Genomic DNA, 26,534 nt, shown 5'->3' on the forward strand with positions numbered 1-26,534 from the left:
TCAATGATAGCACATTTGGGAAAACTTTGCACCCAAAATTAAGTCCATCCATCGCATTAATATTGTATCAATATCCTACTAATGTTGTTTTTACAGCATATATTTTTCTGTAATTTTATAAGGGTTAATTCAAGTAGAAAAATTAGCAAAACTCATACTACAATATAATGATAAATAAAAATACTTTGCTGCAAATATATCCTACTTCATTTAAAATATGTTATTATTTTTTCAACCCATCATTAAACTAATTTTAGAATTAGCATAATATAAAATTGAAATATTCCGAAAATTTAAGGGGGGGGGGGGAGGAGTGGGACCACATCTGTAAAAAAAGGGGAGAGGGTGGCGCAGGTACAAAAAGTTTTTAAACCTCTGGCTCAAGTGTTCATTCATTCATGTTTATCCTAGAATAATTTTTGCGTTAGCAGAAATCTCTGAACCATAAAATAAAGCATTTTACTACGAGTTTTAGAGCTTTACTTTATTTGATTCTTTGCTGTTATGCGAGTTTTAATAGTAAGAAACAAGGGATACTTACAACAACTTTTGCAAATCCCACTGCCACCGCAATAAAAAGTATGATGTAAAAGTTTATTACTTTCATTCTGGAACATAAACTCAACAACTTCTGAACCTTATGAGACACCTGAGATTGTAAAACTGAGAGAAAGAGGAAATTTGATATTCAGAAGACAAAAATTTTCCGCTTACCTTTCTACGATCTAAATATTTTTTACATTGAAGAACCATCGTGAGTACTAAAAATTCCGGTCCATCACGACTTCTCCATCTAAATTGTTTTTATTCTACAATAGGTGTTTTCTTTTGACGCTTTGATATGCACGAAAATGGTAGAAAATATGGATTCTATAATCCATTCTGACTGAAAGGGCAATGTGGGACAAAGTGGAACGGTGAAATATTTACTGTGTTTTTAGCGTCACCTATCTGTGATATTTTAACTATGAAGTAACACCAGAAGTATTCCAGTAAGCAAGCCCAACGAGAGGTCATGTCAGCCTAGTCGGAAACTAGGGGCCCAGGTCTTGGAGGGGGGGGGGGCAGCGACACTGACGCAAAACAAAGAAAGAAAAAACGAGAGAAAAAAGGGCAGAAAAAAGGAGGGGGGACTCCGAAAAAGAGAAAACGTAAAGGTAAAGTAAAATTTACTCTTTTGGTATTTTCTGCTGTGACACTAAAAATAGAGTTAATTGTTTTCTAGTAAGCAGCTTTGATTTTTTCTCGCCACCCCCCCCCCTTTTTTCTTCTTTTCTCCCCTCCCCTTTTTTCTTCTTCTTTTCCCCCTTTTCTTTTCTTTTTTTATTCTTTTGGGGGGGGAGGGTCCCGGCGACATGACTGACAAGGGCTCCGCTTTGGCTCTCTGCGTCCCTGCCAGTAAGAAGAAAGTTAAGTCCGAAAATCAAAGAATGTAATAATGCAAGGAATTTTCAAAGATTAATAATCATATCGAAATATTTTGTTTCAAATCAAAAATTATTTTTGTTAAAAGATAATATTTTTTTTTTTTTTTTAATGAGACTTACAAATATTCGGTGCAGCATTTATTTATCTAATAGTAAGCTTATTTTGATCTTAAATGGGTTGTAAAACAAGTTAAATGCACAAAGTGAAAGCGTTCATTTCGTTTACTTATTCAATCATTTACTAAATCACTTATGTTTTCATTCATAAATTAATTCACTTAATAATTCAATTATATATCTATTCATTTATTTATTTTTTGATTCATTCACTATTTTATTCAATCATTTACTTTTTCTCATATATTAATTAATTAGTTTATTGCTCTATTCTTTTCATTGTACTCATTTATTTGATAAAAATATTTCTACCAATCAACTATAGAAAATATTTTATTTTAAAAATATTCTATTTTTCATTTGGTACCATGAAAAAAAAATGAAAATTTTCCGCATTTTTTTTTTTAAGTTATAAATTTCTGGCTAAAATTAAAAAATAAAGTTTCAAAGTAAGTTTTACTTAAAAATACATTGCTCTTTCTTTCTTGAACTTTAATTTTCCAAACATGTTTCCAATTAGTTGCCACTGTATATAGAGGTAAAGCAATTGTGTATTGATGATTTTGTAATATATTTCTCGGAGACCGAGTGGTAACACACCTGTTTTTCATTCCAAAACTCGCAGTTTGATTCCAGCTTGGTATAAATTTAAATAAATAAATGTTACTTTATAAAAAAAAAAATAGTAATAAAATAATAAAATTAAAGTGACGTCAGAAAATTAGTAAAATTATTAGAAACTTATGACGTACGTTAACTTATTGGAAGGAAACATCATGTGTTGAATTTATTTAGAAAAACAGAAAATAGATGCCCCATAAATATATACGCTTTTTAATTTATAAACGATATCTAAGCAAGCCAGTCATTTCAAAAATTTCCAGGAAGGGGGGGGGGGGTGCAAAGGATTTGCATTCCATACTTTTATGGGGAAAACAACAATATGGATACAAAATTTCAAAATTAAATTTTGTTGGTAAGATCCATCTGAAGGGGGAGAGTCAATTGGAGCCCCCCCCTCCCCCCGATCACCCAAATGACGGGCCTGCGTGTAAGGTTGAGAAGCACAGTTACAAATGTTAGCGTGAAATGGGGTTGTTTCCTTTAGTCATAAGTACTACTTTAAGTCACTGAAATTGATTATATGAGTAAAAAAATAACATGGACTCGGAAAATACTTTCATTTTCTCAACAGTTATTTTTTAATTAATTTTTTTAAATGTCTGATTTTGAAAACAAGGCGTGGTCTTGATGACGTCACAAATGATGCTCTTTGGCGCATCTTTCTACACGTTTCCACGTTATGATAATCAAGAAGCGAATTAAATATTGCGCTCTACGCTTGCTATCAACCATATCGTTGCCAATACACGTGAGTAAAGATGCACATTAAAAAATTTTCTCCGTGAATGGCAACACTGAATGGTATTTCATCATTTGTGATGTCAATGTCACACGACAGAAACGTAAACAATGAAAGCGCACCGATTTAAGTAATTTTTTTAAAATATTAAACTTGAACTAATTATTTAAAAAATGGTTAGATCCTATATTTTTAAGCATGCTCTTTCAGAAATAAATACTTTTAAAATTTTGGAAACGATTCCATTGTGTTTCCATTACTTCTAATTAGTTCAAACACACGGTTTTCCATCGTGTGATGCCACATTTCTTGCTACACCCTCCCTTCCCCTTTTCACAAATTGTTTGAATTTTATAAATCCTCAAAGTGTGACATCATTCATGGGCGGCCCCTTTTTGAAATAAAAAAATCCCTCAATCAAAGCTCAAAGGCTTTGCGACAAACTAATTTTCGAATTGAAATTCGCGTTAATGTATGGTTCATGATTTCCCCTTTCTAATGGTCATGCACGATCTCCAAGATTATTGTCCAAATTTCCATAAACGTGTGACATGTCTTGCCAAAATCGTGAAGAGCATCAATTTTTCGCGAAAAAAAAAATGTTTCGTGTGATATCCTGTTACTTGATGATCCGATTTGGTTTTCCCTCATATCTGATTATCTGACGCGGCTAATTCTTCTGGAACAGCTTTTTAAAATCCTTTCGGAGGGTGAAAGTCCCCTTTTTTCATGGAACCCCTTGTTTTTCTTCAAAAGTATACCTTATACAAATACAAATACAAATGTGACGACCAGCAACAGGCTCTAGTCAGTTTATGAGTCCTTAATGAAGATCAATGTCCCTCTTAAAGCCATTCGCCCCCTTGCTCATTACCACCTCTTCCGGTAAGCTGTTCTAAGTGCCCACGACCCTACTAAAGAAGTAAATTTTCCTATATCCAGGTTAGCCTGAGTTTTGAATAGCGTAAAAGAATGTCCCCTTGTCTTGCTTTTCGTGAGAAAATTTAACCCGTTTACATCTTTCATTTTGATAAATTTAAAGAACTGAATCATGTCCCCTCTGGCCCTCCTTTGCTCCTGGCTATACATATTAAGCCTATTAAGTTTGTTATCATAGTTTAAATCTGAAAGTCCTCTTACTAGTCTAGTTACCCTTGTTTGAACCCTTTCCAACACAGAAATGTCTTTCCTGAGATAAAGAGACCAAAACTGAACAGCATACTCCAAATGAGGCCTTACTAAACTCCTATATAACGGCAGAAGAACCTTTTTCGATTTGTTTGAAATAGATCTATTGATAAACCCAAGCAATCAGTTGGCTTTGTAACTTGCAATGCTGCACTGTTGACTAAACTTGAACTCCTGATTTATTAAGATACCCAGATCAATAATGTTTTCTGCCTGATTAATGACTGAACCCTGTAAATAATAACTTGTACGCTTATTTCCATGACCTTAGTGTAGTACTTGATATTTCCCTACATTAACTGCCATACTCCACCTATCCACCCACTTAGTAATATGATCTAAATCCACTTGAAGTTGTTTTACTTGTTCCTCATTTTCTACAATCCCCACAAAATTTTACATCATCAGCAAAACAATTAATGTTTCCAGAAATATTTTCATTAATGTCATTCATAAAAATAATAAGCAGAAGAGGTCCTAAAACTTATCCCTGAGGAACCCCGCTTAAAACTTCACTCGATTTAGAATGATTTCCTCTTACAACTACTCTTCGTTTCCTTCCAGTCAGCCAATTCCTAACCCTTAGCGAAGCTGTTTATGACAATAAAGAAATTGCAAAAGCTTCTATGACAATTGCTTTACAGATTTATTTAAAGAAATATCAGTATCTAGTATGTTAATAGCTTTGTGATACATAATTCTGTTGCTCTTGCAAAAGTATTGCATCTGAAATATTAAGTGCTATTATTGATTGAGCAAATTGTTTTCTACGGTGTATTTTTAAGTAAATAAGCAGGCTAATACAAATATTGTGCATTAAAATATGTATTTTTACTAGTTTTTAACATCAACTGTTGATCAAAGACTACGGGAAAAACAAAGAACAAAGAAGGAAAGGATAACGAAAGAAAGAAAAAAAGAAAAGACATGATAAGGGGAAAAAAAAGAGAAAACTGTCTATTCTTCGGTTTAAAAAATGACACAATTTTTTTTAAGCAGCAACTTTATTTTGTGTTGAAATTATTTCACAAATTAAGACACAGCACAGGTTTATTGAGTTTTAAAAAGGAAAACTCAAAATCGGACAACACAAAAAATCACGAAAATAAAACTTAACAGCAAAGTATCAGGAAATTTCAAACTTCTTGGCACACATCTTCTAAGTCAGGAACACCCTGAAAATGTTTGAAAAGTTGCGTTAACTTGTAATTTAGACTTAAACAATTATTTAAATATAATTATTTTGGTATGAATAGAATACATATTAAAAATACTTGCTGCTTCAGAACACTGATGTTTCAAAGATCGATTTTTTTATGTCAATTTATCGATGCCAAAATCGATACTTTGAAATTATTTGTTTTTCTGTCGATGTTACTTCTTCTCTATTGTAAAAATTACAAAAAATAAATACAATTTGTAAAAGTTGATTCCCTGCCAGCTCAGCGTCAATACAATGAAAGCAAATTATTGTGTTTCAGGACTTCCCAAACTTTTTCGATTAACGGCACCCATTGCTGAGTTAGACTTTTCTCACGACACACTAGCTAATTTCTATTTTGGCCGTGGTAGCCCGATCGGTAGAGTGTCGGATTCGGGGCCGGAGGGTCCTGAGTTCGAACCTTGATGGTCGAAGATCCACCGTCGTCATTAAAGGGGACTGGGCGACGTTAAATATGCTCGTGATCTCAATGTCCTCCAAGTGAAACGATACCTCTGGGGGTGCTAGCACCAGGTAGCTATTAGTTCCTGGTCTAGTTCTAAATTCTCATTAACTGTTTGATCCGGTGATGGTGCTGCCATCTATCGGTATAAAAAAATAATGGAGGCAAGGCACTTAGTATGCAGTCTCCTCGACATAAATACAGTTGTAGTCAGTTGTGAATCGAAATCGAAATCGAATTTCTATTTCATAATGATGATAGCACGGACTCTTCACGGTACCCCTCGCTTCTTCCTGCGGCCCCTTAAGGTGCTGCGGTACCCAATTGGGAACCTCTGCTATAATATGTAGGTTCAGGGAACAAGAGCGTATATTGTTTCGTGAAACAAATTATTTAATGGGACGCTTCCCATATCAAGACCGTTCCTGATTTTGTGTTATGATGATTTTTTACAGAATGATTTTTTACAGCAGGGGTTATCAACTTTAGGGCCCTGCACCCCCCTTTGAACACTCATTTAAAGTCATGCCACCTCTTCCCTCCGAATACGTGGTCAATACAAGTAATACAATCGAAATGTAAAACTGAAGCTTGCCAGGGTTACCGAAACTGATTATGATATGAAAATTGCGATAATTTCGTAGAAAATATTAACATTATTACGTTTAACTTTCTTTTGAACATATTATTGAAACATAAGATATCAAGTTATCTTAAAACAAAATTCAAATTAATTTCAGGTATCTAAGTAAGGTTGGTATGTAATACCACCCACTTTAAAAACATCAGTGATCCCTTACATTGCCCAGCTTGATATTTTGACTTCACGAAAGCGAATGCTGAAAATCCAGATGCACAGATATGGGAATGAAAACTCTTCTAAAAACATCGAAAAGAAGGGCGATAATGTGGAAAAGATTCACATATGACTGCAAAGTTTTTTTTTTTTTTTTTCCTTTCAATGGGGCTGCAGTAGAAGCACTGCCTTTTGTAGACCTAGTGCAATTCATTGGAATAGCATTCACTCTATCACGTAGCACCACTATCGGTGAGATACCATAGCCTGGACTCTATTCGGAGCGAAACTGCACTAGGAGTTCTATTTCCCAAGAGATGCTTCATGCAAAACGAGTACTCGAGGGCTCTTTAACATGCCGTACTGTCATACATAATAGACGCTGTCGATTTTCTACATCTTAAAAATCCACAGACTGGAACCAGGTTTGATCCTGCGACTTTGGACATGAGATGCCAACGACGTAGCCACTACACCACTCTGTCGACTGCAAAGTTGAGTAAGTTATAGTTAGCTTTATTGAGCAATCACGATTGCTTATTGTTCTCATTTGACCGTTTTTGGTGTCCGTGCCTTTTTCAACTTGGAGCAGGGACACCAGCACCACCGCCCACCGTCCCCTGCTGGCGGCGCGGCGCGGCACTGCTGCTCCGGTTTTGAGCTATCCGCTTCTCCTGGTCGGAGGCGTCCATGTCCTACGCACACGCACGTTCACACACACGACTTCACACACATACACTCACACACGCCTACGTGCATACACACAGGTCTACGCACACACATAACTATGCACACGTAACCGCCCAGGAGGAGAGGCTGGCTTGGGGGGGACAGGAGCCGTTTCTAGAAACAATAACTTCAATGAGTAGGGTCCTGTCTCAGTTCGTGATTGCGAAACACATAATTTGAATTCAAAATTTCAGAATTCAAATTAATTTTTTCATTTACTTTATTTCTTTTAAACATTCACCTCTCCCTTGAAATTCTTCAACGCCCCCCACCCCAGGGGTTCACCCCCTCCCTTCTAGGTTGAAAACCACTGGTTATAGAATATTTAATACCAATTTCGTTACCAATGTTGAGACATTAAATTGTTGTTTTTTTAGAAGTATTTTATGCCTAATTTTTGGAGCTGTTACGGGGGGAGGGGCTTTCTAAGTGGTTGTCCTGGGCAATTGCCCCTTTTACCGTCGTAATAATCAAACACTCCTATGAATAGCAGGCACATCAACTAAATCAACACGTACTTCATCGTCAACCGTCCCTTTTCCTTCACAGTGAAGTCCTTCTGCGCAGGGGCAGAACAAATTATACTTGTCATCCTCAAAGTGTCCGTCGAAGTCTTTCAGGCAAAAATCACCTGAAAATGAAAGAAAAGACATTGCAAAAACTATTTCAAACGTTTGGACTGTCCCTAAAGAAAATTCAAACAGTTTTTCGATTCTGCAACTGAAATCTAAAAAGAAACTGATAGACTTTCTTTTAAGTTTTGCTCATGTTTTTAACTTAGAGCAGGAATTAAAATGGAGGGAGCAAGTCCAATCATTGGCTAAGCAAAAACTGAGATAAAGACCCCAAGTCACGTGACTTGACAACGACGAATGGTTGGCACGTTTTGCGTGAAACAAGCAAAAGAAACCCGATTTCTTCCAATGCTTTGTTTTAAAATCGATCAAGTGACTTGGGGTCTTGGTTTAATAAATGAAAGTCTTCACTACCTCCATTTTGTCTCTTCTCAATGGCTTTTAATTGAACTGCAAAGTTTCATAAAGGGATCAAATATGAAAATTGTAATTTTTCAGGTGGCAAACAAGAAAAAACTAGTATGTTGTGGCCATCACGAAACTTTCTTCAATATTTTTATTTATTTTTTTTTTTTCTGATCCCTTCCCATGCTTGACAAGGAAGTAATATTCCCAACAAAAACAAAATTACACATGCAAAAACTTGACGACCATCCCAATGTCTGAATTATTGCAAAAGCAAAGCAAAGAGCGAAAATTGAAAGTTATTTTAAAAGCCTTGCTTGAATTAATTACAAATATTTTATTTGTTAACAAACATAAGATGGCAACAGTTAAAAATTTTAAATCATCCACTATAATATTAAAATCTGTTCGCGTCCGTCTGTCTGTCTGTCTGTCTGTCTGAAGATCGATCTCCTCGAGAACCGCTACGAATCGAGAGTCGAACGAGATACCGATCAATTCGAAATTTTCCAAAGAAAACAATAGAACCAATCTCGTAATTGTACGACTTTAATTAGCGGAGATATTAATTAAAATGTTAATTAACATAACGTTATTCAGGAATTTTTATTTTTTTCCTGTTGCCATTTTGCGTATGAGCAAATAAAATTCTAATAATTGTTTTAAAAGAGATTTTTTTGGCTGCTGTCCAAATCTTAAAACAACGTTTCCATTTAGAATTTCATTTCAAATTAGTTTAAAATTGGTTGTTCTATTCGGATATAGCCTTTATTTTATCGTCTGTCCTTTTTTTATTTTTTTACACTCGACGTTCTTAACTCCTTTCAGATAGGAAAGTTGTTTCTTTAGATATGTTTATTGATTGTAGTGTATGTTTATCATTCACCGGCCTCATATTTTGGTACATTTAGGATGTGCGACTAATTATGTTTATTTTGTTGAACTTTTTCCCGTTACATGGGTAAGTTTTCGAATTGCAATAACTTTCTTTTTCTTTCCTGTTTCTATTTTTGAAATAGTTTGTATCGTTAAAAGAACATGTTAAATTAAGATTGTTTGGATTTCTTTAAGTGAAACAGAGTTGAACAAAAAAATTGTTTTTAAGGATTTTAACTAAAGCTAGCTTGGAATCTGATGACTTGGTATTAAATTAATGCTTATTGGTATTTATTTAGTCTTGGTGCTTTAGTTTCACATAATCAATCAAAATGCGTGTGTCATTTTATGTAAAAAGCTGATCGTAATTGTACATAAATATTTCAGATATAGTCTATCAGATTTAATTCAGTTTAAAGTGACCAGAGATTATAGTTGATAATGCATATATTTTCATCTTTTGTGCTAATTGAAAATACTCATAACTTGTATCATTGATAACTATGATTAACGTTAAAGAGAATTTTGACAAAAATATGCTCTATTGGTGTTTTACAAACCTTGCATTAAGCGTATTTATTTACTCCTTAGCGCTTTAGAAACTGATGTCAGAGTAAAACAAAAACATCAATTGGACATCTCTTTCATTTTTTAAGTAGCCCGTGCAACGCCGGGCACGCAGGCTAGTTGAGATAATATTTCCGATCATTTCCATACAATTAAAATCACGAGAAATAAGCAGACGACAATCTATTACGATTTATCTTTCTTATTGTTGCATTAATAAAGCTATTTTTATTCGCAAAAAAAAAAAAAGAAAATTAATTTGAAGTCTGAAATTTTGAATTCAAATTATGTTTTTCGCAATCACGAACTGCGACAGGACCCTACTCAATGAAGTTATTGTTTCTAGAAACGGCTCCTGTCCCCCCAAGCCTGCATCTCCTCCTAGGTGGTTACGTTGTGAATAGTTGTGTGTGTAAGTGTGTAGGCTTGTGTGTGCGTAGTTCGAAAGATCTCGGCAAGGACATCTCATTCCCATATTTTACTTTTTGATTTGAACTATTTTTTGTTCAATTTTGAACAGTTCAAAAAAACTTAACATTAGCGCCTACGGGGAAATTGAAGGCAATTCTGAACCATGAGGCGAATTTGCTTCAAACAAACTTTTTAGGAAAATGTATTTGATGAAAAACTTGTATATAAAATATCTTTTTGATTTGAACAATTTTCCGTTCAATTTTGAACAGTTCAAATCCCTTAACATTAGCGCCTATGGGAAAACTGAAAGTCAATGTAGATTCCGTACTTGAAGGCGGATTTACTTCAAACAAATTTTGTTGGAAATAGCTCTTGACGCCAAACTCCAGACTTCGACTCCGAGAATTTAGGGGGCACTTGACCCCGACTCCGACTCCTGTGCCCGACAATTAATCGGACTCCGACTCCCCGACTTCGAATCTGACTTCGTAGCTTTGCCAAAAATTTATACACAGAGGACAAATGACTGACTTCGATTCTTGGATATTCGACTCCGACTCCTTTACCCCAAAATGAGATTGACTCTGACTCCGACTTCGCAGCTATGGTTTTGACTGTGAAATAATTATTGTTGATCTGACTTGTTTTTATTTTTACGCTAAATTTTAATTTAGGTATTCAGTTTTCGGCGAATCAAGTCGAAGTCATTCGCAACTCCAACGAACTATAGGGGGCACTGCAGTCACTGTCTAATGGCCGACTTAAAAACTAAAACAAACGCATGTGGTAACGAAGAAAATGCTAAAAGTGTTGTGATTTTTGTTCATATGTATGATATTTTTCGCTTTATTCTTTTTAAATTAATTTTCAAAGTCCTGTAGATATTCTGGCCCACGTGGAAAGAAATGAGAATTCAAGAAGCATTACTAAACGTCAAAGATTAATGCAAACTACGTAGTTCGTAGTTCTAAGCAGCTATTTCCACGATGTTGAATTCGATATTTATCAATTCTTGATAAAACTAAATAATAATTGTGGCCTGACAAGAACAACAATTAATGCTAGAAAATTCAATATGACATTACAAATAATTATCGAACGAAGATGATACTTCTTTGCCTTGCTTGGCTAGCGCTTATTGTTTTGTATTTGTTGCTGAGTTATTTCTCTCGAATTCCCGAATCGGTTAATTTAAAATTTTTCTGTTTCGATTTTTCTAATTTCTGAGTTACGATTTAATTATGTCAAGTTATGCAAATCATCTACAGAATTTTTACGGATATATGGTGGTAGTTTTCTTTTCAGTTGATTGACCATTATTTCATTTTACTTATCGAATTCTGTAATCTTACTACCATTTTATTCCACTCATGATAAAAATTAAAAATGGTTTAACTAAAAACGCGAAATCTCGCCAAGGCTACTTTGCTCGCACAATACTAAAACTGTAACCCTAAACAAATTTGGCGAAACCTTTCAGCTGAGAATAAAAGGAATAAAGTAAATTCTTTCTCGGTGAAACATTTTTCATTTTGTTCTACGATAATATATTCAAGAAAATATTTTGCATACCGTCCATTCCAACTAAATGCTGCTGTAAAAGATAGTTAGTTAAATTAATTTAAGATTAAAAAAAAACTCATATTCTTGCAAATTCATACAAAACAATAAATTTTTTTACCTTGTATAACGTTATCCAAGTTTGTTGATCCAGTTTTCGCTTTCACCATTTTCAATCAACTCATATTTTAGAAGGAAATAAGGAAAACTAACATTATTTTGAGAAGCTCGAGAATACTACTAAGTGACGAATTAATTTCTGTAGCTGAAAGCAAACTAAGACTCATCGATTGCGTTAATAAATACTCAGAACAAACTGCCTGTGTTTACGTCAACAGACACACGTGGAACGCAACGTGGCAATGTTTTAGTTTCATCGGCAGTTTTGTAAATCACCGCAAGGTAGCGTATTCGAGCGCTGGAGTTCCGAATTTATGTTTCTACATAAAGATATGCGCAGACGATTTTTTTTTTCTTTTGACATTGAAAATTATTTCTTTAAGTTGACATTTTATTGTTTTTATTTATTTTGGTAAGTGCATTAATTCATAAAAAAAAATTGTTTTGGGCAACAGGGGAAAAAGAAACGATTTTTTTTTTTTTTTTTTTTTTTGATATGATGAATTTTTTTTTATGAGTTTATTAATTTTAATTAATATTTTTTCGTTTTGAAAGCTGTTAAAGATTTTTTAATGGAAAAAAGTGTATTAGCTGCTTTGTTTAAAAGTTGCTGCTTTTTTTCTTTTTTACGCATCTAATTTTTTTAGATGAGTGAGGAATATTTTATTCCTAGAAATCAGCTTTTAGTGTTTTAAAAATATGTTAAAAAAAATTACGATTTTAGCTATTTTTGAGAATATTGATCAGGTACTAGAAAGTAGTATGGGTATACGGGAAAGTAGGCTCGTCTAGTTCTAGACAGAACTTCTTGTAATAATTTTACAGTAGAGCTTATAATACTAATAAGTATACTGACTCCTCTGTAGTTTCCGCAGCAGCTACAAAAGTTTCGACTCACCTTTTTGCCTTAGTTTCCTGCATCTAGATGGAAGGAATTCGATAATTGAGACGCAGCATTCGCCCTCTTCGCAGTCGTCATTGCTCTGACATTTTTCGAACTCTGCACCCACCTGTTCATAAATAACAAAAAACCTATAAAATATCGTTGGAATACTTTGAAAAAAAAAGTTCTCCTGCAAAATTAGAAAACAGAGAAACAATGAACCCATTATAATAGCTATCAAGAAACTTTCGATAGCATTTTATATCAATACAGTCGATCTTGGGTTTTAACAATATAAGAGTATCCGCGGTGTTTATGGTGTTAAAACCCATATAGCACACTTCGTCTGAGCGATGTTCCAGCGACGTCGCAATGTCCCATTCACGTCACATCACACTGCGCTATTAACAGTACGTCGCTGCGATGTTACAAGCAAACGTAGCTGCAACATCTTGATGCGACATGCTTGAGACGTTTTCCCCTCTCTCCGAACTAGTACACGCATGCGCAAAATGAAGAACTTTGCCAGCGAGTGCTGATTAACTGTGACTGTAAATTTTTTAACTGATCGATTCCAATGTGTTTGTTTTTCTGTGGTATTTCCGCTATGATTACTGATTAAACGAGAAAGTTCGTAAACTAATTGAACTATTCTCTAATTTACTGCAAAAAGTTTTTTTGAATAATACTTAAAAAATCCGAATTCATAGCTTTGTTATGGAAGGATATTAATTTTTTCTATGCCTTGTGTTTCAATGTTGTCACACGTGTGGTGGTTTATTTTAAACTTAAGCGGTTAAGCTTCTCATCAAACATTTGATTTTAAAATTTTGAGTTTTAGTAGGTGATGGATCGTCTTCGATCCATAAAAAAAGTTAGCTAATAGAATTTGAATGAATGAATTGTTGGTTTATAGAATTCTTGCTATTTTATTCTACATCATGTTGTTCGTTAAATATAATTATTGTTATTTGCTTTCACTATCATTTTTCTTGATTTTTTAAAAGTACTATGTTCAACTCAAAATTCTTATTTTAAATATTCTATACATTCATCTATGGCTTTTCTTTCTTAAGACTTTATTCATGAGTTATGTTAAATTTTATATTCATTACTTTATTTGCATAACGTATGATGAAAACAATTACTCTCCAATGTGTATTTGCTTAGTCTTCAATATTTAAGCACACATTAAATATTAACTTTTCTGCGCAATACAATTCAATTCAGAAATGGATAGCGAAAGAGGGTAGTAGTGTATTTTCTTACTCTCTCTGCCGTTGTATCTTTTTCTGTCTTCTTAAGCAGTCCCATTCCTTTTGTCAGCAGTTAACTAATTATAGTTGGTACAATAAACTTAGAATGATAAAGCATTAATTATAAATGTCATGAATTCAGACTAAGTAAGTATGAATAGTATTGATCTATATCTCTGTATTGTGCTGTGATTCCATCTATTGCTAGATCCTCTACCAAGACCAAGTCATGCTGACTTGCAGATATTAAATTTAAAAGTAAATCCTAATATCTTTAAAATTCTCTTTATTTTCACGTATCTCTGTTTAAAAAAGCTTATATGATTGTGTCAAATATAGTTTTAAAAAATCTTCAAGTTACTCGAGATAATTTCAGTGTAATGGCTGACATATAAGATGTGAAGTCCTAATAATTGCACAAAATTGTACATAACTTTAAAAATAATCAGGCTCATGCAAGATTATGTAATCCAAAAAGTTATTTTCATTCAGAAAAATAAAGATTTAAACCATATTTTTTAAAGGTAGTTGAGGTTTCCCCAATTTGTCTATTGTGAACGGCATTAACTTTTCAAATTAAAGATTCAAAATAGTAAAATTATTGCTCAAAATAGGTAGCTTTGAATTAATTTCATGTTTAATATTTACTGTACTTAATAAACATTTTGCTCATTTATAAGACTTATTTTATTTTATTCATGGTCTATCTTTCTTATTTGTTGTGATTTTAAATAGAATATGCATATACTTTCAAGATTTTGAAACAATGCACAGAAAAATGCTCTACTACATACAGGGTAGGCTTTCTGCTAAAAGAAACCAGTTTTTGCCATGCCATTGGCAGAAACTGGTAAAAACCGGCAAAAACTTAAAAGCGTCTACAATAACTCAAGTAATTGCTAAATGATATTCATTTGAGTAAACAAAAAAATAAATTTCATTTAATCATTTAAAAAAATAAAATCCTATGTTAGTGCCCTTGATTTAGTTTGGAAACTAAACTTTTCAATTGCAGATGCTTGTAATGTTTGGATTGATCTAACAAAGGACGAAAAATCAAATGGGTGCTTAGGAGAGGGACATACAGAATTAAACAGGCATTACTTAGTGTAATATGCTTGCTTGTATCATATGCTTATGTATCAAGTACTCCTACCTTCCCCCCACCCTACACACTCTGGAAAACGTTGAAATGGTGTACCTTAAGTTATATAATCATTTCCGATGAGAACTTAAAAATTTTTTGAGAGTCCTTAAAAAGTCCTTAATTTTCACTTTTAAAAATGAGTATGAATCCTGATGTACATATCAGCAGCAAATGTATCTGCACAGCATCAAAATGTACCCATGCAAGCGTGCGTCTACATTATCTATCTATGTTGACAAACCTTGTAAACTGACCCACCCTGTGCAATCTAAAAAAGTAGAAATTATTTCCAATTACCTTGATATTGAAGATGAGTTTTATGAACTAATAGTAATATTTCTTTCTAATTATATACAGTAAACTCCTGATTATCCACGAGTCATTCAACAATCAAGAACATGTATTTTTGCAGCAAGAAGCTTAAGCCAATGGCTGTTTTCTTCTCGAAAAATTGCAGATTTAAACTCATAGTTGTTTATGTTTTATTATTTATTGATTTGGTTATTTTTTACACTTTCTTCATCCTGCATGCCATTGTTATTTATTGATGTTCAGTTCTGTTGTGCAAAAATATAAAAACATTTTTATTGTGCTGCATATATTTTCACAAAACAAAATACTATGTATCAATAAAGCCATGTTTGTCAGCAAGAATACTTTTTACCTTTGGTTGCCCCTCTCTATAGCCTTTTAGCGGTTTGGCCGCGATTTTTGATATCCACTGCACTTGTGCCTCTTAATTCCTCATATAATGGGAGTTTACTGTACAGTTGAACTTAGTTAATGTGAAATGCTAGAAACTCCACAATTTGTTCGATTAACTGTTATTTATAACAGTTGCATAAATAAGTGAAATAGTGAAAAAAACTACTTTAACTTCTTTAAGAAAATGAATTACTACTATTCATTATTGCGGTATGAACATATCTGTTAGTTATTAAGATTTTCCATTTTTTGAAAAGAAGGATGCTAAACAGTGGAAGAACAAATGATAATCTGCATTGACACATAGAAAGTTCCGAGAAATGTCCACAGACAACAGGTATAAGGGCTTTATGCTCCATACAAAAATATTTAACGTATGGTTGACTTTTTAGTCGTACAAAATGATGTATAATTTCGACAAAAAAATGGCATTCATCAGCAAAAGTTTTCAGAGGAGGGGTCAAAAATTTTTGTTTGTCTTAGCCTAAACTTTCATTTGAATGCACCTATTGTGCATAAGATTTTCAATTTAATTATGTACAGTGATGTTCCTATCATTTTTTCTGAGAGTATACTCCCAGTAATCAATTATGCACAATATGTGTATGCGATCATATGCATAATATGAAAATTTTTTAAGCTTGAGGGTGTAGGATATATGTGTTAAAAACGTTTGAGAGTATACGCGTACTATATGGAGTATACCCTAGGGGGCAGCACTGATTATATATAGGGGACCCTATCTGAACACTCGGGCTAAAGTGAGCACTGGCCTGAAACATAAATTTTTGGGAGGGCGGAACACAAGATAGTCCCAGAATACATGTGCATTATCCAATTTTCTCCTATAAAGAACACGTCCATAATCCAAACATTTTTGCTTGGTTCCATGATTGTTTCAAACCAACTTAACTAAGAAAATATTCGTTTTAACCGAGATTTTGTATCAACCGTGAATATTGGGAATTTAACAATATTTTTGCATTAATATTTTATTATTGGGTCTAAATGCTACTAATATATATATATCGTCACCTCAGAGCAACAGTAGGATATCTTAGTGTTATTCCTGGGATTAGATTTCTTACTGTTGCTCTGAGGCGACAATATTCTCTTGCTATATTATTTTCTATTTTTTAAATTGAACAATCACTATTCGTATTCAACAACCACAGGGGCATGCACAAAAATTTTGGGGCTCATCACAAATGACTTTCCCGTTACCCTTTATGTTGTTTATCCTTATTTTCATCCCTAGTTTAAAAAATATTTTGCCAACAGGTGTCCGCCTCCCCCCCCTTTGCACGCCCCTGGCAATAACTAATCTGAGTTTTTTTTTCTTTTGTACTTCTTAAGTAGTGCGTACTAACTTGTACGAATCGTTTGTGTTATGTGGGAATTTAAATATTTTGTTTGAATGGTTAGCTATACAATTTTAGCAAACATTTAGAATTAATGTGAATGTTACTTGATGAAAAATACAAAATTTTTGTTTTTTCCCAATAAATAAGAAAAGATTTCAGAAATTTTTAGCTGCGAGCTGTCACATTTCCTCATCAATATCACAAGCCCAATGAATGTGCATGTAACTGAAGTTGGACAATTCCACGTGTCCAGATCATCACTGGGCTGTCGCATTGGGATGAAAACATCACACTTCAACAAAACATACATGTTGCATTGCAACATAACAGAAGTTGGACAGTTCCACGGTGCCAAAACATCCCTGGGCTGTCACATTGCAACAACTCATACATGTCGCATTACGACGTAACTGAAGTTGAACAATTCCACGTCTTCAGAATATCCCTGGGCTGTCGCATTGCGACAACCCATAAATGTCGCATTGTGACGTAACTGAAGTTGGACAATTCCACATCTCCAGAACGTCCCTGGGCTGTCGCATTGCGACAACCCATGCATGTCGCATTGGGACGTAACTGAAGTTGGACAATTCCACGTCTCCAGAACGTCTCTGGGCTGTCGCATTGCGACAACCCATGCATGTCGCATTGCGACGTAACTGAAGTTGGACAATTCCACGTCTCCAGAACGTCTCTGGGCTGTCGCATTGCGACAACCCATACATGTCACATTGCGACGTAACTGAAGTTGAACAATTCCACGTCTCCAGAACGTCTCTGGGCTGTCACAATGCGACGACAACATCTCATTGCGACGAACCATACACGTCGCATTGCGACGTAACTGAAGTCGGACAATTCCACGTTGCCAGAACATCTCTGGGACGTTTCTGGAATGTGCTGTGACGTGCCCGAGACGTTACAAACGTCGCAGTGCGACGTATTTGCTACGTTGCTGAGATGTGACTGTGCTATGTGGGAACCGACCTGTTCGACCATTATTGCCATGGAATTCCAAAGCTGACAGTTAAGGCGATTCTATCCTACCAAGAGTCTTTTCACTATAAGTATTTTTGTATATTTAATTTTTAGTTAATTTTTTTTTATTTTATACGAGGGTATATATGAACAGCATTCTCTCTCATTATTTCCTAGTAACTCGGTTCCAATATAGCACCTTGAGCCTACTAACTTTTTCAAGCCTTTCCCCCCTTTATATATATATATATATATATATATATATATATGTTTTTTTTTTCTATGTATATGTGTGTGTGTGTATATATATATATATATATATATATATATATATATACGAGGGCTATCCAGAAAGTAGATTACGTTTTCGTCTGTGTCCGCTAGGGGCGGGGCTAGCGCGGCCATCTTGGGGTCAAAGCGTTGCGCAGCTCAGTCTGCATCTAGCCGTGCTAGTGAGAGGTTCGTGCTGTGTTCGTTCAGATACTGTGACGGTTTGAAATGTCTGCGTTAATTGAAAATCCCGCGAGCTGCGAGGTGCGCGCAGTAATAAGGTTTCTGACTGCAAAAAACTGTAAACCGATAGAAATCTATCGGCAGCTTTGTGAAGTGTATGGGGACAACATTATCACTGAAGGTGGAGTGCGTCAGTGGGTCATAAGATTTAAAAATGGCCGAACCAATGTTCACGACGAAGATCGAAGTGGGATACCCAGCATAGCGAACGCCGAACTTCTCGAAAAAGTCGATGCTAAAGTCCGGGAAAATCGAAATTTCACAATAACGGAACTTTCTTTAAGTTTTCCACAAATTTCGCGAAGTTTGGTGCACGAAATCATCAGCGAAAAGCTTGGTTACCACAAGTTTTGTGCAAGATGGATTCCAAAAATCTTGACAGAGGACCACAAAAATCAGCGAATGGCTGCAGCGTTGAACTTTTTGGACGCTTACCATAAGGATGGTGACTTTTTACTCGATCGCATCGTTACTGGTGACGAAACATGGGTGAAACACGTGAACTGTGAAACGAAATTGCAATCAATGCAGTGGGGGCACACAAGTTCTCCCCAAAAACCCAAGAAATGCATGCAAACAATGTCGGCAAGGAAGATCATGGCGACTGTTTTTTGGGACAGAAAATGTGTGATTTTGGTGGACTTCCTGGAAAGAGGCACTACAATAAACTCTCAAAGGTATTGCCAAACTCTCCAAAAACTCAGAAGAGCAATTCAAAACAAGCGCAGAGGAATGTTGAGCTCTAAGATCTTGTTGTTTCACGACAACGCCCGGCCCCACACGGCAAATGTCACTCGTAAAGTTCTTGAATCTTTTAAGTGGGAGTTGTTTCCTCATCCACCGTACAGTCCCGACCTGGCACCGAGCGACTTCCACCTATTCCCAGCAATGAAGAAGTGGCTGGCTATGCAGCGTTTTGATGACGACGCACAGCTGCAAGAAGAGGTAACGGAGTGGTTGAAGGCGCAGGCGGCCGAATTTTTCGACGAAGGAATTTCCAAGCTCGTACATCGCTACGATAAATGCCTTAATTTGTATGGTGACTATGTCGAAAAGTAGTATTTGAGTGTGGCTTTCATCTGTATATAATAAAAAAATTTTCCTATACTTTGTTTATTTTTTATTCCAAAACGTAATCTACTTTCTGGATAGCCCTCGTATATATATATATAGATATAGATATATATATGTGTGTGTGTGTGTATGTATGTGTGTATAGGTATGTGCGTATGTACGATATGTATATGTATTTCAAGTGTTTTCCCTTCAGTTTCTCTCCCTCCCCCTCATCCACCATGGTATCCTTCACCGGTTAAGCTAGAAATGGCAGGTACGAAGGTATCATTGGTTTAAAATAAAATAAAATACACTGTACAAAAAATTCCGAAACGTTACTGAGTATTTCCGTGTAACGTTTCGGGATTTCAAAGGTTTTTATTCATTTCCTGGAAAAATCAAGTATCATTGTCAAAAAGTTTTCTGAATTGCTACAAATTGTACAAATGCAGACTTTTCACTTTTGCAAAAAATATTTTTAGCTCCCAGTTAAAAGATTAGCTGAAAGTATTTATAAAGTGCACCGGTTTCAGTTTGCCCGCGGACTGCCCATATTGGTTAAGCTTCCAGAGGGAGCGAATAAATTCATTGACTTATTTGACGCAGCTTTGCAAGAATGCAGGCGAATAAACTTCTTGATTCTTACTTGCAATTCTGTCTTAGCTTTGACCACGTTTACAATTCTGCTTCCGGAACTTCCTTGATATTTCAGGAAGGTATCAAGCTATTATATAAAACCTTCCCAAGTTTGCGTTAATTTTCTAGAGACACGACTGGATTTAAACAGGAAGATTTCTCAATTTTTCAGGAGGTTTTCCGGATAATTTCAGGAAGGTTACTGAATTTTAGAGGAAAACGTTCCTGGTTTTTGCAAGATATGTTACTGGCAGAAATTGGGCACATCAGCTGCCCATTATTTTCCAGGAACGTTTCTGAATCGTTTTTACAGTGTAGTGAAAAGGAAAAGGAAAAAGTTAATAGCGCGAATTTCATTCATTTCAATTGACTCTGGCAAATAGATGCATCTGTTTCAGCCTGTAAACCGAATAGTACAGTAAAAATAGGGGTCGCACCCAAACATCCAAAAAAAAAAAACTAGTGCAAATTGTTTATTACCCTCCCAATAAGAACAGGTAAAAAGTCCCACCCCATTGTGCGTCGAGTTTTGGAATGGGGGGGCATCTAAAAATTACTGTTTTGAGTATTTTTTCAGAATTTTTAGAGTAAATTTAAAGTGAGAATATTATGTTACACTAAATTTAAAAGCATGAAATTAAAGGTGTTTGACACCCAAGAGGGATGACATAACCCACCAATGCTACAGAGCCCCCCTATCCCCGTAAAACGAAGCAGTACCCCCCGAACCCCCCTCCATACATTTCATATGGATACATTATTTTATGCTAAGTTAAAGTTAGAAATCGAGTGTGTCCATCCTCCAAGATCGATGGTGCACCTCCTCTCAAAGCTACAGCATCCCCCCCCCCCTCCACCAAATAATTTAAATCCTCACCCCCCCCCCCCCCCGCTTTTTATTTCAAGTAGAAGTATTATTTCATACAAATCTAAAATGCATTAAATCACGACTGTTCACCCCATAAGAACAGTAGCTCACCTCCCGAAACGAAATTATATACTAAAATATTCTCCTTCCCCCCCACCCCCTCTAATGGTGTACATTTGATTAAATGACCAGAAAAATTACGCTGAACTGTTTTTTGCTTTTAAATGATTTCTCCTAAGCTTGTAACAAAAGGTCTTCGTTATCAAGATGTTTTTTGGAATCCAGATCCTCAGCAAAATCGTTATTGTTGCAGCTATGTCTAACACAGTTTGAGTATATAATTGAGCACTTCAGTCCACTTTCAGACTTTTCAAACATTCACTATATCCAATGAACCCCTCAGAACAAGCACAAGATTTGAGAAGCAGAAAGTCTTCTAGAGCAGAAGGCTTGGCTGTTGTAATAGGACACAGATTATATTTCTGTGGTACTTTCTTTGCACCCATCAAAAATGACACTAGCTTTCCCATACTTACAAGTTACCTGTACACTGCATTGCTGGCATATTTCCTTGAAGCTTACAGATCATTAGCAAAAATATGATCAAGCAGATATCTTCCATCTATTACATATGAGGCAGTGAAAAAGCAAAGGGATGTAAGTGACAAAATTAAAAATGTGGAGATAACCAGTACAAATGGTTGGTGAACCTCTCCTCTATCTTGAGGCAAGAGAGGGTACTAGTAGAGCTGGTTTGCTTCTATACAGCATGATTTAGAAAAGAAAATCAGTGAAAGCCTACCTAGGATCTTATCTTTAAACGCGTTTTATTCAAGACTTGAAAATGTCCACTTACATCCCTTTGCTTCTCACTGCCTCATATATGACACCAGCTGTTCGTTTTGTGATGGTGGATTGGATGAACCTTTTGCTTCAAATAATAGCACTTTAACGATACAAGATTTCTTTCCTTCTGAAACCAGATTCATCGAATACTGTTTGAGGATCAGCGCATAACTCGTACCAGAAGTTTTTAACAATTTGTTATTCCAACTTTAATGTTCATATCATTCGGTGTAAAAGATGGTTTGGGCTTACACATCTTTACAGATAGTAACTACTCTCGTAACAGAAGCAAAATACATAACTGTTTACCCTCCCTTGCAAAGAAATGCCACAAAATTGTTTGCCTTCAATATCCTTTGATGTTACTACCCGAACGTGAAAGGTCTCATCGCAACTCATCTTATCATCAGCGAGCAATAACCACTACCAACTTGAGAGGGAAGAAACTTCTGGGGGCTTTAGAAACGGATTGTGATTTCCAAAGTGGGAGACAAAAAGGTGTAAATATTTAGCATTCTATTGTTGTATTGCTCATTGCTCTCATCAAGACTTGTTCTATCGTTGAATCACTACAGGTTCTAGACCAACTGAATTTGTCACTGCTTTAGATCGTTGGATAGCTGATGTTTTAGCTGATGTTTGATGTGATCAAATTTTTTTTTTATCGCATAATGTACTCAAAAGTTTGAGATAGTGTTGCAAGTATATGTCTGCATATTTAGCATAATTCACATAACCAGCTGCGTAAAAGAGAGGCAGCTCGGTGTTTGCCAATGAGAACCCCCACCGACTTAGAGGGTGCAGAATTGCAGCATTGTCCGTCTCACTATTGGCAATTTCGGTTTGTCCCCCCTTACGGTGATGGCAAAAGATTGTAGAAAAGTTGAAGTAAGTTAATCAAGAAGAAGTAGGGAAACTTTGGTCAATTTGGACTTTTTTTTATGCTGCACAGGAATTTTGTTTTCCAGCGCTCTAAACAATTTAATAACTCCAATCACAAATAATTTGGTTACTGCGAGCACGCTTAGATCTTTTAGAATTAATCATTGTGTGGCATTTTGTACTTCGGAAAAGTTTAAACCAGGGAAATTTTTCCGTGAACTTCACTGCAATCGTTGATTTTAGAATGTAAATTCAGGGTTCCCCCCCCCCCCCCAAAAAAAGCGATGGCGCACCCGTTAAGTGTGACGGAGTACCCATCCCGAACAAAAGCCTTCAAAAAGAAAGAAATGCCCCTTGAAAAAATTGCCTTAAAAATTTCAATGACGCAAAGCTGCTCCCTGAACCCCCCCCCCATCCCCCCCCGCCTGTGCACCCCTGTTAATTAGAATTTTTTTCTGTGAGAGTTTATTATTTTACTATTATAGAATGGTTTCTGCGAGGTTTGAGAATTTTTTTTGAGTAATAGAAATTATTTTTACTTAAATAGAGGATTATTTCGTCCCCCCCCCCCTTCCCCCCAAAACCTGACACGCAAAGTGCTGGGACTTTTTACCCCTTCTTGCTGGAAAAGAAGTAATTTGCAACAGCTTTCACCTTTTTTTTTTTGGATGTTTGGGTTTGGCCATTTTTTGGCCTAATTTTACTGTACTAGAATGCTCTCCTCTCCATCTCGTGGTCAAACAGCAAGAACGAGGCAGATTTTAGAGATTACTAATGACATTGCATGCTGTAATATACAAAGCAGTTGGGGGGTCATCACTTACGGGTGTAACGGAAGAACTTCTGTTTTTACTACCTAAGTGCTTTGAAGAAATTTTACCCAGATAGCGCACATCATTTCATAAGCGTTGTAAAATGGGTGTAAACATTAAGACAACTATTTTAAAACGTGTATGAAACATTAAACGTTACGTGTGCCACCAGAGTATGAACCATGGTTTATGATAGTCGTAAACTTCTTATTTATTTAGTTATTTATTACATTTTTAATATACTTTACTCTGTTTTGATGTTGGATTGAGTCGATGATGGAACAAGCTTTTAAAGCATTGCCAGAAACAAATATGAATAGTAATTTTTGCACATTATAAACAGGGGCGGACTGGCCCCGCCCTCCCACCTATACACCCTTGCGCCCGCACACCTGAACACCTTTATTTATTTATTTATTTTTTGGTGCAAGCAACTTATTTTTTTTTTTTTTCTTTTTTTTTTTTTTTGCGCTCCCAAACTTGTGAGACTTTACTTCGCTCTTTTTTCTTTTCTCTTTAAATGCGTAAACCTGTGGACCAACGTTGTGTTTTTCTTTTTTTTTTTCCTTCTTTTCTTTTTCTTTTTTTAACACCTTTTATTTATTTATTTTTTATTTAATTTTTTACTTATTTTATTATTTTTATTATTATTATTATTATTTTGCACCTTTTTTTTACGCCCTTTAGAGGCCAAGGTTGGTGCCCTCTTGCGGGAACAAAGTCAGCCCCTGATGATAACAACAACTTCCAAATTGCTATTAACAAACAAGACAACACAGGAAAGATTTCCAGCACTAAGAACAGAAATTACGCATCTTCTGTACCGCACACAGGTAAGATTGGTCACGTAAGCCTTACTGTCTTCGCTGCTTTATATTACCGCTTTATATTACCGTTTATTAGACGTATGCTATGGCGAACTAATGGAAGATTAAGAAGATAGAGTTAAGATAAATGAAGTAACCTCGAAACATGTGCATGAAAAAATTCGAAATTTTCACATTCCATTACGGATTGTTTCATTTATTTATTTTCAGCATAAATGCATTGTCGAATTTAAACAAAATATTCTAGCTGCAAGAAAAACAAAATTATATGGAGAAAACCATCTGAATGTCGGAATTAAATTCTTCAAACAGTAATTTCAGCCGTTCTTATTGACTTTTCAGCTTAAAAATAATAAATAAAATAAAATAAATGCAAAAAATAAATAAACAGAAAATAAAAAAAAAGACCCAAAGTGGCTACTAAAAAAAGAAGGAAGGCTTTTTTCCCTAAATAGAAAAATTTAAATTAAATTTGTGCACAAAATTTAAGTAAAAAAACGCATATATATATATATAAAAAAAATTTCTCTTGCACATAAGTATGGGGCAGCTTACAGTATAATCATTTTCAGCTTTGCTTCCCGTCTCTTATATAGTAACAAAAAAGAAAAAAGAGGTAGTTTTTGATGTTGCCATATTGATGTAACGATGATGATACAAAAATGAAGCAAATCGTATTTTTCTTCAGATGGTACGCAGGAAAAAAACATGGAATTTTGCAAATATTTAAAAGCACAAACTATTTAATTCAGGGCGGAAAGACAATACATTTTTGTGATCATTTTGTCCTTCCTAAAAACATGATTCAAATTAAATTTTTAAATTAAAGTCTGCGAAAACAAAGAGCACATTCGTGATTTTTTGGTTACGATCGTAAATACTATTCGCGTTATAAACTACTGATAGTGTTTCGTTGACATGAAATTGCTCATAGATACTTGTGATGAAACGGAAATTCAAATCCTCTAAAAGCATTAACATCAGTTATCAAAAAAATGCGCAAAAGAAACAAATTAAAAATTAACACCCTTGAGTTGCTCATTTTTTACAAAAAAAAATTATCGTTTTCTTTTTTGCAGACAAATTAAATATTGAAGGAAAACGCTGAGGACAAGATAATCAATTTAGAAGTACATGAAATACACCGCCAGCTCAGTCATTGCAGCCGAGGACTAAAGTTTTGTGCTCTTTAACACTCATCAGCCCGGTATAGGAAGTGACTGAGATGGAGGTGGAAAACCTCTTAAGAAAGCCAAGAGTGCCAAACAAACTGGTAGCTAATATAGAATTAGCACTGACCAGACGAGTGACCAAAGAAATGGATCGGTTCAACTCGAAGATTGAAGGCAAGGCATGGTATCTTCAGTAAGTTACCTACCATTAGCCAGGGCTAAGGTAGAAATACATGAAATACACCGCCAGCTCAGTCATTCCAGCAGAGGACTGCATTTCGTACTTATTTACTGACTATACCATGCCTTGCCTTCAATCTTCGAGTTGAACCGAACCATTGCTTCGGTCACTCGTCTGGTCAGTGCTAATTCTATATTAGCTACCAGTTTGTTTGGCACTCTTGGCTTCCTTAAGATGTTTTCCATCTCCAGCTCAGTCACTTTCCTATGCCGGGCTGATGAGTACTAATAAGCACGAAACTGCAGCCCTCGGCTGGAATGACAGAGCTGGCGCTGTATTTTATGTATTCCTGCCTTAGCCCTGGCTAATGGTTGGTAACTTAATGAATTTAAAAGTGTTTTATTTGTGCTTAATACGAACGATTCTGATAGTGCCAAACTTAATTCCATGGCATAAAATTGTTTATACAAAAAAAAAAAAAAATATTTTGAAATAACTTACTGCAATAAAGAGGCAAACGACGAATCCGATTAAAATAGTAGTCCTCATGTTTGAGTCGAATATACAAATGATAAAAAGCTTTTTGAATAATAGCTTGCAATCTTCT

The 26,534-nt window shown here is 35.2% G+C and overlaps 1 protein-coding gene across 1 annotated transcript; it reads right to left on the minus strand.

Moving 5' to 3' along the window:
- Positions 1 to 5,097: 5,097 nt before the first annotated feature.
- LOC129228091 (U3-aranetoxin-Ce1a-like) lies at positions 5,098 to 26,534 on the minus strand. Its single transcript, XM_054862730.1, has 4 exons — positions 26,429 to 26,534; positions 12,700 to 12,811; positions 7,803 to 7,915; positions 5,098 to 5,270 (listed from the first exon to the last, which is right to left on the minus strand). The coding sequence occupies exons 1-4, from the start codon at positions 26,474 to 26,476 to the stop codon at positions 5,232 to 5,234; spliced, it is 312 nt and encodes a 103-aa protein (XP_054718705.1). The 5' UTR covers positions 26,477 to 26,534; the 3' UTR covers positions 5,098 to 5,231.

Source organism: Uloborus diversus, chromosome 8 (assembly GCF_026930045.1).
Source record: "Uloborus diversus isolate 005 chromosome 8, Udiv.v.3.1, whole genome shotgun sequence".
NCBI lineage: Eukaryota > Metazoa > Arthropoda > Arachnida > Araneae > Uloboridae > Uloborus > Uloborus diversus.